Source organism: Nomia melanderi, chromosome 12 (assembly GCF_051020985.1).
Source record: "Nomia melanderi isolate GNS246 chromosome 12, iyNomMela1, whole genome shotgun sequence".
NCBI classification, from domain to species: domain Eukaryota; kingdom Metazoa; phylum Arthropoda; class Insecta; order Hymenoptera; family Halictidae; genus Nomia; species Nomia melanderi.
The window spans coordinates 12753803-12767257 of NC_135010.1; the positions used below are offsets into that span (position 1 = coordinate 12753803).

A 13455-nucleotide genomic window follows, 5' to 3' on the forward strand; every position below is an offset into this window, starting at 1 on the left:
GTACTTCGAGAAGCCAGTGGCAACGCTCGTTACAAAGATTGATCAATTTACGATCAATTGGATAGAGTCTGAACCACCCAGGTGTCAAGATGAACGCGATCGTTGACTACCAGTGACAACTGATCGCTCGCTGGGCAACGAGGAAGAGTACGCGAGGATAGATCAAAGGTTAAGAGGAGAATCATCAAGCTGATAGAGCTACGAGATTCGTTTCCTGGCCGATTAGAGACGCTTTTCTGAGGCACACGGCCAGGATTAATATGTGCTTTGGACGAGTGCCGCGGGCTGGAAGTTGCGAGACAGCCGAGAACTCCGACGACAGCTGTCGAAAGGAAGCAGAGGGGACCGCGGAGCGGCCGGGCTGCCCGGGGAGATCCTATCCCGCGGGAATGGGTATGCTTCTGCCCGACGAGACCTACGAGGAACGGTCCTCGTCCTCGAGGCGCAGCTCCTGCCCGAACGTTCTCGCGGACATCGACGAGGTCGAGGCCGCCAAGGCTCTGGCCGCGTTCAGAAAGTGCGACGAGTTCCTCAAGAGGCATGGGATCAGGCCAGAGTTCTTCTGCAGGCACAGGGAGCGGCTCGCGTTGCAGACTTGGCTGTTGCAGAGGTCTAAACTCTCCTCTGGTGAGTCCTTTGTCGTCATTTCCTTTAGCACTGATGCTAGCATGCCTTCGGATCGATCAGTCACGAGACTACCTAGCAGATGGCTAGATTCTCTTCTTGGGTCTAAAGCTATTTGCATTTAGAACGTGTCATTCTACTCGCGTTATTGAATCATTACCTCTGTCGCTTGGACTCTTCGATCTAATCAATTTTCTATAGAATAACGATCTCGAATTCTATTATTAGGATTTTAATCTATTGGCTGCTGTTGGCGACCAAGGCGCTTTAACATTAGATTTACGGGTATTTACAGTATATTTATTTAGAAAGATTGATATTTGGTTATTTAGATTTTAGAAACCAGGTTAAAAGTAGACTGTGACTCAAATATTTACCGAATAATGTTTATAAAATTCTCGTTAGCGTCTCGTAAAGTTAGTCATAAATTATATAAAGATTATCTTAGTTTGCTCCAATTTACTTCAGTGTCTGGTTTCAATACGCTTTCTCAGAGACGCTGGCGCAAAATTCTAGCTTAACAGGGAACTGACCCATCGATACATTTCGATGATCGATCGACTCTATATACAATGTAGAAAGAAGTGGGATCGAATTGAATGGCGAACCAGTTGGTCGATTTCATATGAAGCATCCCTTCTAAGCGTCACCATTTTTTGGAGGACGGGTGGACAGGAGAATGGGGTTACATGGAGGCTCGCAGCTCTTTTAGCATACAAAGCTAACCAGTCGGATTTACTTGGACGGTTACACAGCTGTCTATCAGGGCGCAATTGACTCGAACACGGTTCCCGTGTTACCGTTAACAGATTTCGGTGGAAAAGAACCGCGCGCGGGGGGTGACAATTTACGCGCGCACCGTTGCGGACCGTTCCCAAGCTGTTCCAGCAGCGGCGCGTCCCAGGTAGGAACGGTTCAATTGACCGATCCGGACACGAGCCGTTAAATCGACGTTTCTCGTTACTTTCGCCGGTTATTTTGTTGCGGCCGGCTTTTTCGCGCAATGAAACGCATCGTCCGCCGGTAATTGGATGCGCCGCACCCTTTTCACCCGAAACCGACGCGCTTTCGTTAGCGAGCCACGTCGAGCCCCGGCCTCGTCAAAGAGATTTACGCGCGACCGCGGCTTTGTCCCGCGATTTCCTTAATTTTACGAGTCGCCTCTCGATCGGCTACAAATTACCGGAACGCGACGATGAAATTGCAGCCGGAATTCTGCGGTTCCGACACCGTACTGAAACTCTCCATTAAGGCGATCGTAAAGCTGAGAGGACCAGCTGAAAATCTTGTCTGCTCCGAACTCCTTTAAACAATTAACTTCCCTTGTGTTACAACAATGAGATGCTAGTTAACGCTCGAGTGCCAATCAACGCGATCGCGCTTCTCCGGTATGCTTGAAAGTGGCGGAATATAGGTTCGTATACAATGAAGTTCATTCATTATTCCTTCTAATTGTATACTCTTGTTGCCTGCTTAGAACTGGAACAAAAAGATCGTTCCATTCACAATGTTTTGAAATAATAGAGAAGTTTCACTCAGTTTCTAAGCTTAAACGAAAGGATTGACCACGTTTAACATTTTGCACTCGGGAGGTGCTTCTCAATCACCAACTGATTTCATACAGTAATATTAAGTATCAAATTTTATAGTTTTACTGTATGATATCAATTGGTTTTAATATTAGACTTCGTACAATCCATCAATTTGAGAAATATTCAAAGAAAATAGCTTTGTCCCTCTAAAGTGTGATTTCTCGTCGAGTTAGCTTCAAAATATCCTCTCTATCTCATCATAAGACGTTAAAATATTTCTAATGAAAAACTTCCGAGTGCCAAGGGTTAACACTAGAACTACCGAGCATTTAATACGATTAACATACAATTCCCATAAAAATTGTAACAATAGATTATTCTCAGTTTCTTCAGAAACTCATTATAGTACTCAAATGAAACTATTTCAAAATCATTTCGAATATTCAATGCTTCGAGGATATCAATAATTGCTAAACGTTAAAATACTTCTAATAAAAAACTTCCGAGTGCAAAGGGTTAACACTTCTCTACCGGTTTTGAAGACTCGTATCACTAAACAGTCAATGTTACCCGAAGAACGCAGAACAGTTCAATAAAGCCTCAATCATGCGCAAGTATTACGAAAAAACAGGCGAAACCCGGTGAAAGCAATCTTCCATTCGAATATCCGACTACTTGCCGCGTGATTCTTCAGCCGACCGGCCGGCTGTGGACCGTGTGGTTCATCGGCTAATTACGAAACCGAATAAATGACCGAAAACCGAGCGGGTGAGTTATCACCGAAAAGATTCCGACCGGAATCGCGTTCACGGCCGATCGAGCCGCGCCCCCGAGCGCTCTTCCTATCGATTTCCCGGGGCCAATTGTGCCGTCCGCAAACTGTTTGGCGATTTTTCGAAACGGTACGGCAAAGGCCGGCCCCCGCGCTCGCTCGTCCGCCGTTTGATGTTAATTCCGATTTCGAGCCGGGCCGCCGATAATTTCGTTACGGCCGGCCGTACTTAACGATCCGGCGGAAACGCGGCGAATTTCGCGGCCGAGCGTGCCGGGAGGGGGCATTAATTTTTGTTTTTAACGAGGACCCGGCGTATTTATGCGCGCGCCGAGGCGGGGAAGGGTCCGCGGCATTAGCACAATTGATTTAATGCCCGGCGCATTAATCGAGGCCATTCAGGCCCGCGTAAATTATGAATGGAAAAGTTAATTTGCCGGCGGCGGCCGTTGTTCCACGTCAACCTCGGCACACTTTATCCTCTTACAATGGGATCTGTGTCCGGCTCAGCTGGCTGCAGCCATCCTACGGAGCCGCGGCGAGCGATGAAACTGTTGTCGGAATAGCTTCGCGTGTTCTCGCGATGTTCCTCGGGACGTATCGGTTTCGAGCTGGAATCGTTTCGAACCTGGATATCCTGACGATTGAACGAGGTGTGCGTTACTTTTAACTGAAAGAGTTGTACTGTGAATTATTTGCTGGAAGCAAGATGATTAGATACAATGAATTCTAATTTTGATATGAAACACAACAGTTCTAATCTAGTATACAAGATTACACATTCTAATCTTTATATCGATCTAATAGGAATAATATGTAACTATAAGAATTGTAACAATAGATTATTCTCAGTTCCTCCAGACATTCGTTATAGTATTCAAGTGAAAATCATTGCAAACATTCAATGCTTAAGATATCAATACTCACGAAAGTCCATTCATTTAGTACTATTAATACTAAACAACTTTACAACTACTAATCTCTATTAACAATAGAATATTGCCAGTCAAAATAACTGGTTTCGATAATTTTAACATTGCAATTACAATGTTTCCTTGAGATAAATAATCGAACGTGGAAGATTTTCGGTTTGATCTTCCTTTACAAATATCTAACTCCGCAGTAGATCTTTCTTTATAAAAGTTTAATAATTGTAGAATAAAAGCTTCTACCAAGGAAATATTGTAATTGCAATATTAAAATACTCGAGTGGAAGATTTGCGAGTGTTCGATGGTGGAATTATTAAGAATTTGATAAATGATTGTAGAATAAAAGCTCTTATCAAATTCTTAATAATTCCACAATCGAACACTCAAATCTTCCACAAGTCTAACCTCCACCTGAAGCGATCAATACAAGATACTTCATTACAAATGCTTATTATTACATAAAATGAACAACTCCATTACACAAAGGCACAGTTCCCAAGAAAACACGGGCGAGAACAGCGGCCGATTTCGAGGCTGAGGTGTCCGAGGATGATCCCCGCTCATCGCGGAGGATTTATAATCGAGGCGAGCTCGCGGAACGATTCATTCGTTTCCTGTCCCCGCGAACAGGAACGAGTTATGGAGCTCGACACCTCGAGCTATTGCATCGTGCATTTCGACGGAACAGTTTAAGACCGAGCCGAGGTTCAGCTCGCCTCGCCTCGCGTTTATATCATCATCCGCGCGGACTGAGCCGAGTTAGCGTATCAGGGAACTAGTTGGACGTGGCCGGGCACCGTCTGCGGTAATCTTGTCTGACGCGCAGAACGAATGCCCGGCGTGTACACAAAGTTCCGTGGCTGGCTTGGCATCATTAAAATGCCCGCGTTTCCGCGGGACTGTTAACCAAACTCCGCGGCCCTTTTTGCGATTATACGCGTCGGCGTTTCACCTCTGACTCCCGCGCGACTGCTCCGCGCCGCAATATCCACCGCCGCTCCTCGAACCGCGTGCCCTCGCGATCTAGATTATAATCATTCATCCCCGAGCTCGCCGGTATCCGTTCTTCCATGACTTTTAACGTTGCAGATAATCACCGTGGAAAATTTGAAGTAATTGTAAGTGAAATAGACGATAAGGGTAAGTAAAATCGAGGAAGCTGCACGCTATTTGATGTCTGGATTTTAGTAGGTGGAGATTATGGGAAGTTAGAGTATGTAAGAGGAATAGAGGGGAGTTCGAATGAAAGGTCTATTTGAACTTTGCGACTTATTAGGATTTTGGGGAGTTTTGGAAGTAGAATGCTTATGATGTAATTGATTCTTATTATATGATTATAGAAGCATAGAATTTTTATTATATGATTATAGAATCATAGAATTCTTGTAATGTAATTATAGAATCATAGAATTTTTATCATATAATTATAGAATCATAGAATTTTTATTATATAATTATATAATCATAGGATTCTTATAATATAATTATAGAACCATGGAATTCTTATAATATAATTAATTCTTATGATACAATTAATTAGCATATTGGTAAGTTTGAAATTAGAAAGATCAAGCGGTCAATGGAAAGATCAAAGAGCTACGATCGTTTCAATAATCTCGCCAGACGTCGCAATCGCATTAACGCGATTATTATTTATAACCAAACAGCCATCAGCGCGGAACTTTATCAGGCGAAATTAACGCGTGATAAGCTCGCCCCGGTGTAAAAAGGAAAAGTGTCTTCTCTCTTTCAGGAAGTTTCGCTCTTAATCTCGTAACTCCTCGCCGGCACGGCCACGTCGAGTTTAATTTATAATCTCATTACGGCCGGTCCAATTTTGTTCTCGCAGTTCCGCCGTGGCGGCCGGGCCGGACGGCCGGCCCGTTGCGTAGATCGCGAGGATAACTTCCGGCTTCTTTAATCACGGCCAGATAAACTTTTCTTTTCAGCCGGTCGAAAACAGAAGGTCTCTTTAACGACGCGAAAAGCGGGACCGGGCCTCTCTCCGCGCCGGAAGTTTCAAGTTCCCGCTGAAAAGTTTCTTAACTATCAAATCATCGGGTATCACGGGCCGCTTATCTGCCCGTGGAAATCGAGCCTCGCGGAAATCCGCCTATTACTTCCTTTTCCCTGCTTCGTCCCGTGTTTCTTTCCGAGTATCCTCCTTTCCCGGTCCAACCTCCGCTTAATTAAATATTTCTCCTTCGGATTTGTACTCTCTTTACTCTCGATGCTCCGAACTCTCTTCGCTGAAGCATTCAAACAGCTCTATCCGTCTTCTGATTGTATAATCAGGGACTTGTACTTCAAATTGGATATTGTGGAGATTAATACTTCGACATTTCTCGATGTTTTAGATTTAGAAAGTTAACCCTTTGCGCTCGGATGTTTCTTACTAGAAATTAACATTTCTTTACGAGACGATGTTTGAGACTAATTCGAAGAGGAATCACCAGTACATTGAGGAAAGCTGTTTTATTCCAATATTTCAAGTATCCAGGAATTATACAAAGTTTAACATTAAATATTAAAGCTATAGAATGTAATATTTAATGTTAAACTTTGTATAATTACATTAAATAAACATGTGAAATCAAGTGGTGTCACCTCTCGAGTAAAGAGTTAAATTTGAAATTATCCATAGGTGTTCAAAAGTTTCCCAATATTATTTCTTCAGTATTAATAGCAAGTAATTAACAACATCACAAGAGCCCAATATCCTATTAACAAGCGCAAAATCAAACGCAATTCCGAAAGATCAGCGAAACCTATCTTTCTTCGTTATTATCCCGAATCCCGGTGTTCATAGTCGAAATTTACGTCCGCCCGTTGCTAACAAACACAGCGTAAAAATTGCTCGTCGAACAGCGTACCGGGTATTATCGGTTTCTACTAATTCCTCGTCGGATTGGAAAGAAAATGGGGGCGAGCGATTACCGGCCGCGGAATACGCAATTACGGGTAAATTCCGCGTCGTGACGCTTTGTTGTTTCCCAGATCAGAATATAAAGGCCGCGTAATTACGGGGACGAAATTACACCGTGTTTTATAATCAACGTAATCACGTCCGGCACTCCGAAACGAACAATTAACGTTCACGTATCGGCGGGCAGGCGGCCGTGTCGGGCCCGTTTTATCATATTAATCGGCGCGCCGCGCGTTTTCGACGGTGACCCGCCGCGACCCGGGACGGGGAGCGCCGTTTGTTTATTGCTCGTCCGCCGAAATCGAACGCGTCCCGCCGCCGCGATGCAGGATAACGCGTCCCGGAGCTTCCCGTTCGCTTAACTTTCTTCATATAACTTCTTCCATTTGTCGTCGTCCGACGGCGTATCGCGTCGCTCGCGGAAAATTGCATTCATGCATCGACACCGGCGATAAAAGAACACCCGGCGAAGTGTAAATGGGAGGACGGACGTGTCTTTCTTGTCAGAAGTTTGACAAAACGTGGCCAATCTCGCGTGGGAACTATCGAACGTTAAACTCGGAAGTTTTCGTTGCGGACTCGGTTCGTCTAATTTGTCAGTTGATATTAATTGCCACGGAGTCGATCGATAATTTGATGAAACCGAGCGATGTACGTTATCGGTGAAATGTTTGGGTGTATTTCTGAGTGGAATGAGTGTGAACGTTACGTGTTGATTATTAGATAATTGGATGTAATATAAAGTTAACTGATAGTTCGCGGAGGCTGCGTTTCGAATGACACTCGGCTAAGCGAAACTTGCTGTGATTTGTAACGGCAGGCCAGCAGTGCACGCAACGACGTACGAATAGGCTAATTGGAGGACTCAGCAGAACAATCAGCAGTCAAAGACAGAACGACACGGAATCGCGACCCGTGAAACGGCCGTGTCTACTTAGGCCGTGCTCGTGTCGGTCCTGGATTCACGTAATTAGCGTACTCGGTGGTAATGAAGCCTCCATTATAGGCCGGAGCCGTCAGTTAATTAGGTTGCACATTGATTTATTGCGATCGGCGAGGTGTCCGTTCGTTAGAGACGCGCGGACGCGCGCCGCCTTCCGGCTTGGATCGTCGCTGAAAACACAAAAGAGTCATTTGTCTTGTAATTGAATGACGCCGATGGATCGGGGAACGTGAACGGAGATAGAGGAAGGCGGAACGGGACTGAGAAGTCGATAGTCTAATTGATTTTGATAGTGGAGCTTCGAACGAAGTACAAGAAGTACATGGATAGCGGGGACGGTAATGCACTACGTCCGTGGCGTAACAAGTAGAGCTCTTGACTACGAATCCCCCGGGTGGTCTAGGCTCGGTTTCGATTCCCGGTGATGTGAAAAATATTTTTCATCGATCTGTCTATTTCAAATTGATGCCTTGGGATGAGGGGAGAGTACGTACTTGAATTCAAATTACAATTTGAAGTTGAAAGGAATTCTCTGTATTTGAATTCTAATTAAATTTAGAGCTTTCTGAGTTTCTCGGTAAAGTTTTGAATAAAAGTTTCCTTGGAATATAAATTTGAACTTCTGAAGTAACACACACTCTTAACTTCAAATTTGAGTTCTCGAAGTAATTAAATTCAAATTTGAAGTTCTGCGAGTACACAAAGTTCTATAAAAGTTTCACATCTCAGGAATGTGACTTGAATAAATTGAGGAGGAATTCGAATTAAAGTTTAGAGATTATTCAGATAGTAAGAAAAGATTCCAAGTAATATTTCGATGTGTCTGTGAATTGAATCTGGAATTGAATTGGAATGATTCGGAGTATAGAATCTGGAGTTTCAAGTTTCTAATTCGAATTTCAAACTTCAATACTTAGAATTTGAAACTTGAAACTTAGATTATGGGGTTCGTATGGAATTCAAGTTATACAATTAACGGTTGTTTGAAGAAAAGTTGGGGGAAGATTTCGAATTAAAATTGGAAGATTTCGAACAATGAAAAATGGGCGATAGGTTTCTCTGGAGAAAAAATTGATCGTGCCACGCGAATAATCGAAAGCACACGGTTTGATAAAGTACCATCGATATATCAATGAAGCACGAACGGTCCGACGTGAGAAATCTTCGGCAAATTGGTCAAGCACACAACACAACACTCAACCAAAGAGAGAAGAAACGTCATTCGTTTTCGTTCGCGGACGGACCGCCTCGAATTTACTTACTCACCGGGCGATAAATCATTTCGCGCGGTCTCTCTAAATTACGGCTAAGCATCGCGCACGTTTATGCCGTTATTTATTTGGTGGAAATTTATGAACGCATATATTATGAAAATTGATATTTTGAGCAAATGGCGAACAGGGAGGAAGGAGGGCTGTGTGACGGTCATGCGCGCGTTCAACGAGAGACCGAGACGAATGAAATCAATTCTCAGGTCCATTGAGCGTGACATCGATTGACTAGAACCGTGAAGTCAGCTTCCGATCCCACCGATTTCACAACAATTTATCGAACTTCGGATCCCAATTATTTTTTAATCGCTTCTGCCTACCCGTGTAATCGTGAAACACAATTCCCATCACCGAATCGCCGTCTTCAAAGTTTTATTCCAGAAAAACGACATTATAATATCCAGTTTAACATGACGCTTAACGATCGACGATAAAATCACCCAATGCGCCACGCCAGGAAACATTTCATACGCAATAACCTAGTAATTGAAAGTAGCCAGGACGCTCGGAAATTAACGGCGCCACGGTTCCTCCAGCTGTATCCGACAACGACTAGATTGTCGCTGGGCACGTATGAAAAACAACCGGTGTGCTAAATCCGATGTTAAATTGAAACCCGTCGATTCGAAGCGTTTATCCCAGCGGGGGAAACGCGTGCATGGCCGAGGGCCACGCGGAACGGGGATTACTTGGGGCCGAATCGTGAATTATTTTAACTGCGCGACAACCAGAGTATCGTACCCGGTTCTATTACAGCATTCCCACTGAACCCGGTCCATATTTTTTTTCTTTATTCTCGACGTTATTGTCGATTCCAGAAAAACTCAAAAGAAGAAAGGACGAGCAGAAGTATCGATGTAAAATTTCTTTCCTCGTATCCGTCTCGTTTTCCGGTGGCACCGGCGAACATGATTATACTTAGGATCGGTAATATCAATGATCGTCCGGCAATAGATCCTCGGACATGTTTTTCTCCGCGATTTCTCCGCGCGACCATCGATTATATTATAAATGAACGGACCTCCACCGGTGTAGCCCTTTACGAGCGTCGCGTTATAAGAGACGGTTTTAATTACGATTCGGAATCGAAGTTAGTTCGGCTAAGTTCTTGCGAGCGGAGTATTTCATTTCCGGTCGCGTTTAACGACCCGCCACCCTCCCGCCGATGCTTTAATAGTCCGTTCTACGTTCATGGAAACCCGAGAGGAACTATAATCGTTTCCCCCTTGGTTCGCCGGACTTTCCAAAAAATTGTCATCCCCTCTGAGCATGTTCCTCGCCTAAAATATCGTTAGACACCGCTGCCGGCAAGGATAATATCCATCAAAAAGCAGCCACGAGTAATCTTTTCGGGTCCGTTAAATATTTGACAAGCCTAACGCAGTCTCGGGCCGGTCTTTATTTAGAATTTGATAGCGGGAACCAGCGGGATTCAAAGCAACGCTTCGAAGAAACTGTAATTACGCGATTAAATTGCTCGCGGATTGCCGCTGCCCTCCCGCCGCCCCTGGCCACGGCTCCGGGGGTTGCTTTTTCTCCGTTTCTCGCCTCCGGTTGATTTATAACCGGGCCGCGGGCTTTAATTTACTCGGAAAAATTCACTTCCGAAGGCGGCTGAATCGAGGTTCGCGTGCAAACAGATCTGTTGCGCTTATCAAGTCTCAATTAACGTGATTTTCGACCGCCCATGGTTCGTAGACAATCGTTGGATGCCCGAATAAATAACGCCGCGGGAGGTGGTTCGATAATAATTTATTACAACGATTCTCCGCCGTTCCGTGGTGTAGCTGGCCACTACCGAGCCGCGTGAATGTTTAATGCCTCGAGAATGTTTAATTTCGATGTGCTGCCGATGGTCTCAATATTGATTAACGGTTTAATCGTATGATTCAGTCTTGCCGCTCGGTCGATCGAGTAGTCAAACAACCAAAAGCCACTGTCGCGAGTAGCGGTCCAATCTAAATAGCGTCTGGTTCAACGAAATTCAGGGGTTGCGAGGAAGCGGCGCGGCCCGGCGAATGGAACGGTGAATTGTTAAAGGGGCTCGCGAAGATTCGAGGAGAAGCTTCTTGGGGGAGTTCTCGCAGTTTCCGGGAGCGAAGGGAGGGGCGGAGAGGGATCGGGAATTTTATCGGGATTTATTAGCCGCGGGAAATCGACTGGGGCACGGTAATGACCGAGGCATTACTAATGGGCAGGTCGGGGGCGGGGGGCAGGCAAAAAAGGGCGGAACTGGCTGCCAACGTAACAACGCTGACGCAAAAGCGAACAAAATGCCGTCAGGTGTTGCACCCATAAATCACGTCGTGTATGTACCCGCCGCCTTCCTCAGTCTTCGTCGTGACGTGGCGCGGCGCATTGCATCGGGGCCGTCGATCCGTTCGATAAATAAAACATGCAGCGCGAACCCGGAGGACCCAGTCGGCCGAGCACCGGGTATAGATCCTGCCTGACGATTGCACGGCGGGAGGGTGTGGGGGCCCGCACGATTCAGGTATGCTTCTCGTTGCGTAACGGATACTCCGTCCCGACACCGATGATGGCCGAGTTCCTTTTCTCTCTGTTTACGCGCCTCGAAAGCGAAACGGATGGCTCTACGGTGTAACAGCTGTTAGAGTAACTGTTGTCACACCGATGAAGCAGTCTCGAGAGGCTGACACTTATTGTATTCATCTTGGAACGTCGTCCATTGATTTTTTCAACCCACGGACGAACGTCGACATTCGAATGAAATTTTATATTGTTATGAAATTTTCATATTTTGAATACTAAGTCGCAAATGATTCGTGAGAGTGGAGTGTAGGGTAACGAGGAGGCAATAAAACACATTTCACACCCACGGTTTGCGTTCGCGGAAGTATCAAAGTCTGGTATTTATTCGTATTTTTTATACAGCGCGGTTGTACGGTGTACTTTTCGGAGTAACGCGTCGGCGGTTCGCTGCTCCAGTTAATAGTGGAATCTCGAGATGCCGTTTTTCTACTGTTTCAGTTGAAATCGTTCGTCTACTATTGTATGCCACGCACAGAAATGCTCCAAAAGTCGCAAATGATTTAATTACTCGAAGCGAGAGATCAGTATGTTTCCTCTTGTATCAATTATACAATACAATTTAGCTTCATCTGAAGGTTTCGTACATTTCAAAGAGCCATCGTGATCATTACCACTTGCACCTGCAGTCACGATCAGTGAACGGCTGCAGCCGGCATTTAAGTCAACCTGTTAGAAGATAGACTTACCAACGACTGCGAATTTCCGGTGGCAATCCATAAATAACAACACTGAAGCATCGCAGCAGCCGACGATCAGACAGACGAATCCGATCTTAAATCCACGCTACGCCGTCGAATCACTCTTTCATCCGTTTCCCATAATCGAGTTCCAGCGCGGAACCGCACAATAAATAATCCCGGAAACCTCTTACGAGGTGATTCACGGAGATCGCGCGACTCCTCCGGCCCGCGGATCGATTTTTCGCTCCGCCCGACGCATACTCTTCCCGGTCCACCGTCTACTCGTTTTTTCCCCTCCGCCGACCTCTGGCTTTCGTCCAGCTGTAAATTCTTTCGTGCAACGGCGACAGTAGGTACGCGCGAACGTATTACACGGGCGAGCCTATTTACGCGGCCAGCGTCTGCTTCCTATTCACGACGGTGTAGTAAATATACGCGGCGAAGGGGGGAGGGAGGAGACACTTTCTATCGTGGTTATCATAAATTTGCATTACGCGGGGCGGGCACGGGGCGACGGTTTCGCGGGCGCCGTTGCCCTCGGCCCCGGGCAAAAACGCGGCAACCGGGTGTCACGGGCGACGACGTTGAATTTGGGTGAAATGAAGATCCACCTCGTCACGGGGTAAATTGAATCAGTATCGATTAACGTCGCGCAAGAACGCCCTAATTATGCCGAGCGCCGCGAGTCATGTTCTCGATCGTTGCTCGTGACTAGACTGCCTGCTTCTTGCGCGTTCGCGCTTCGGCCAGGCGCGAGGATCAGGCGGGACACTGTTCCTGAGGATTTTGGGATGTCGGTGTATATTCGCTGATTATGTTAGTGCAGTCGATCTGAAGCTTGACAGTGCGTAGGGCAAGAAGCGTCAACAATGATCATACGTTGAATCGCGAGGGGAAGAGTCCTCTGCATTTCTAACTCTTTGCACTCGGAAGTTTTTATTAGAAATATTTTAACTCTGCACTAGAAACTTTGCACTAGAAACATTCGATACTTTGAACTAATGAGGACATACAAAACTTTCGGGTGCAAAGGGTTAAATATCAAATTATATGGTTTTTACGCCTCTCCAGAAGGGTTAAGTCTCAGACCGACCCGACGCGAGAGTCGAATTTCCAGCCCAATGGCGAAGAGTACTAAACGTTCAATAATTCACAGCTTCCACATCACAGCATTGTTAATTCATCCGCTGATAATACCGCGGAACTATTGCACAATTCCGCGCC

At 45.5% G+C, this 13455-nt stretch overlaps 1 protein-coding gene across 1 annotated transcript in view; it reads left to right on the forward strand.

The window, feature by feature from the left end:
- The first annotated feature begins 260 nt into the window (after positions 1–260).
- Positions 261–13455, forward strand: part of dachs (unconventional myosin-IXb-like dachs) — a 75878-nt gene continuing 62683 nt past the window's right edge. Inside the window, exon 1 of the mRNA XM_031970028.2 lies at positions 261–627. Coding sequence (XP_031825888.1) covers positions 261–627 — 367 coding nt within the window. The remainder of the gene's footprint in view (positions 628–13455) is intronic.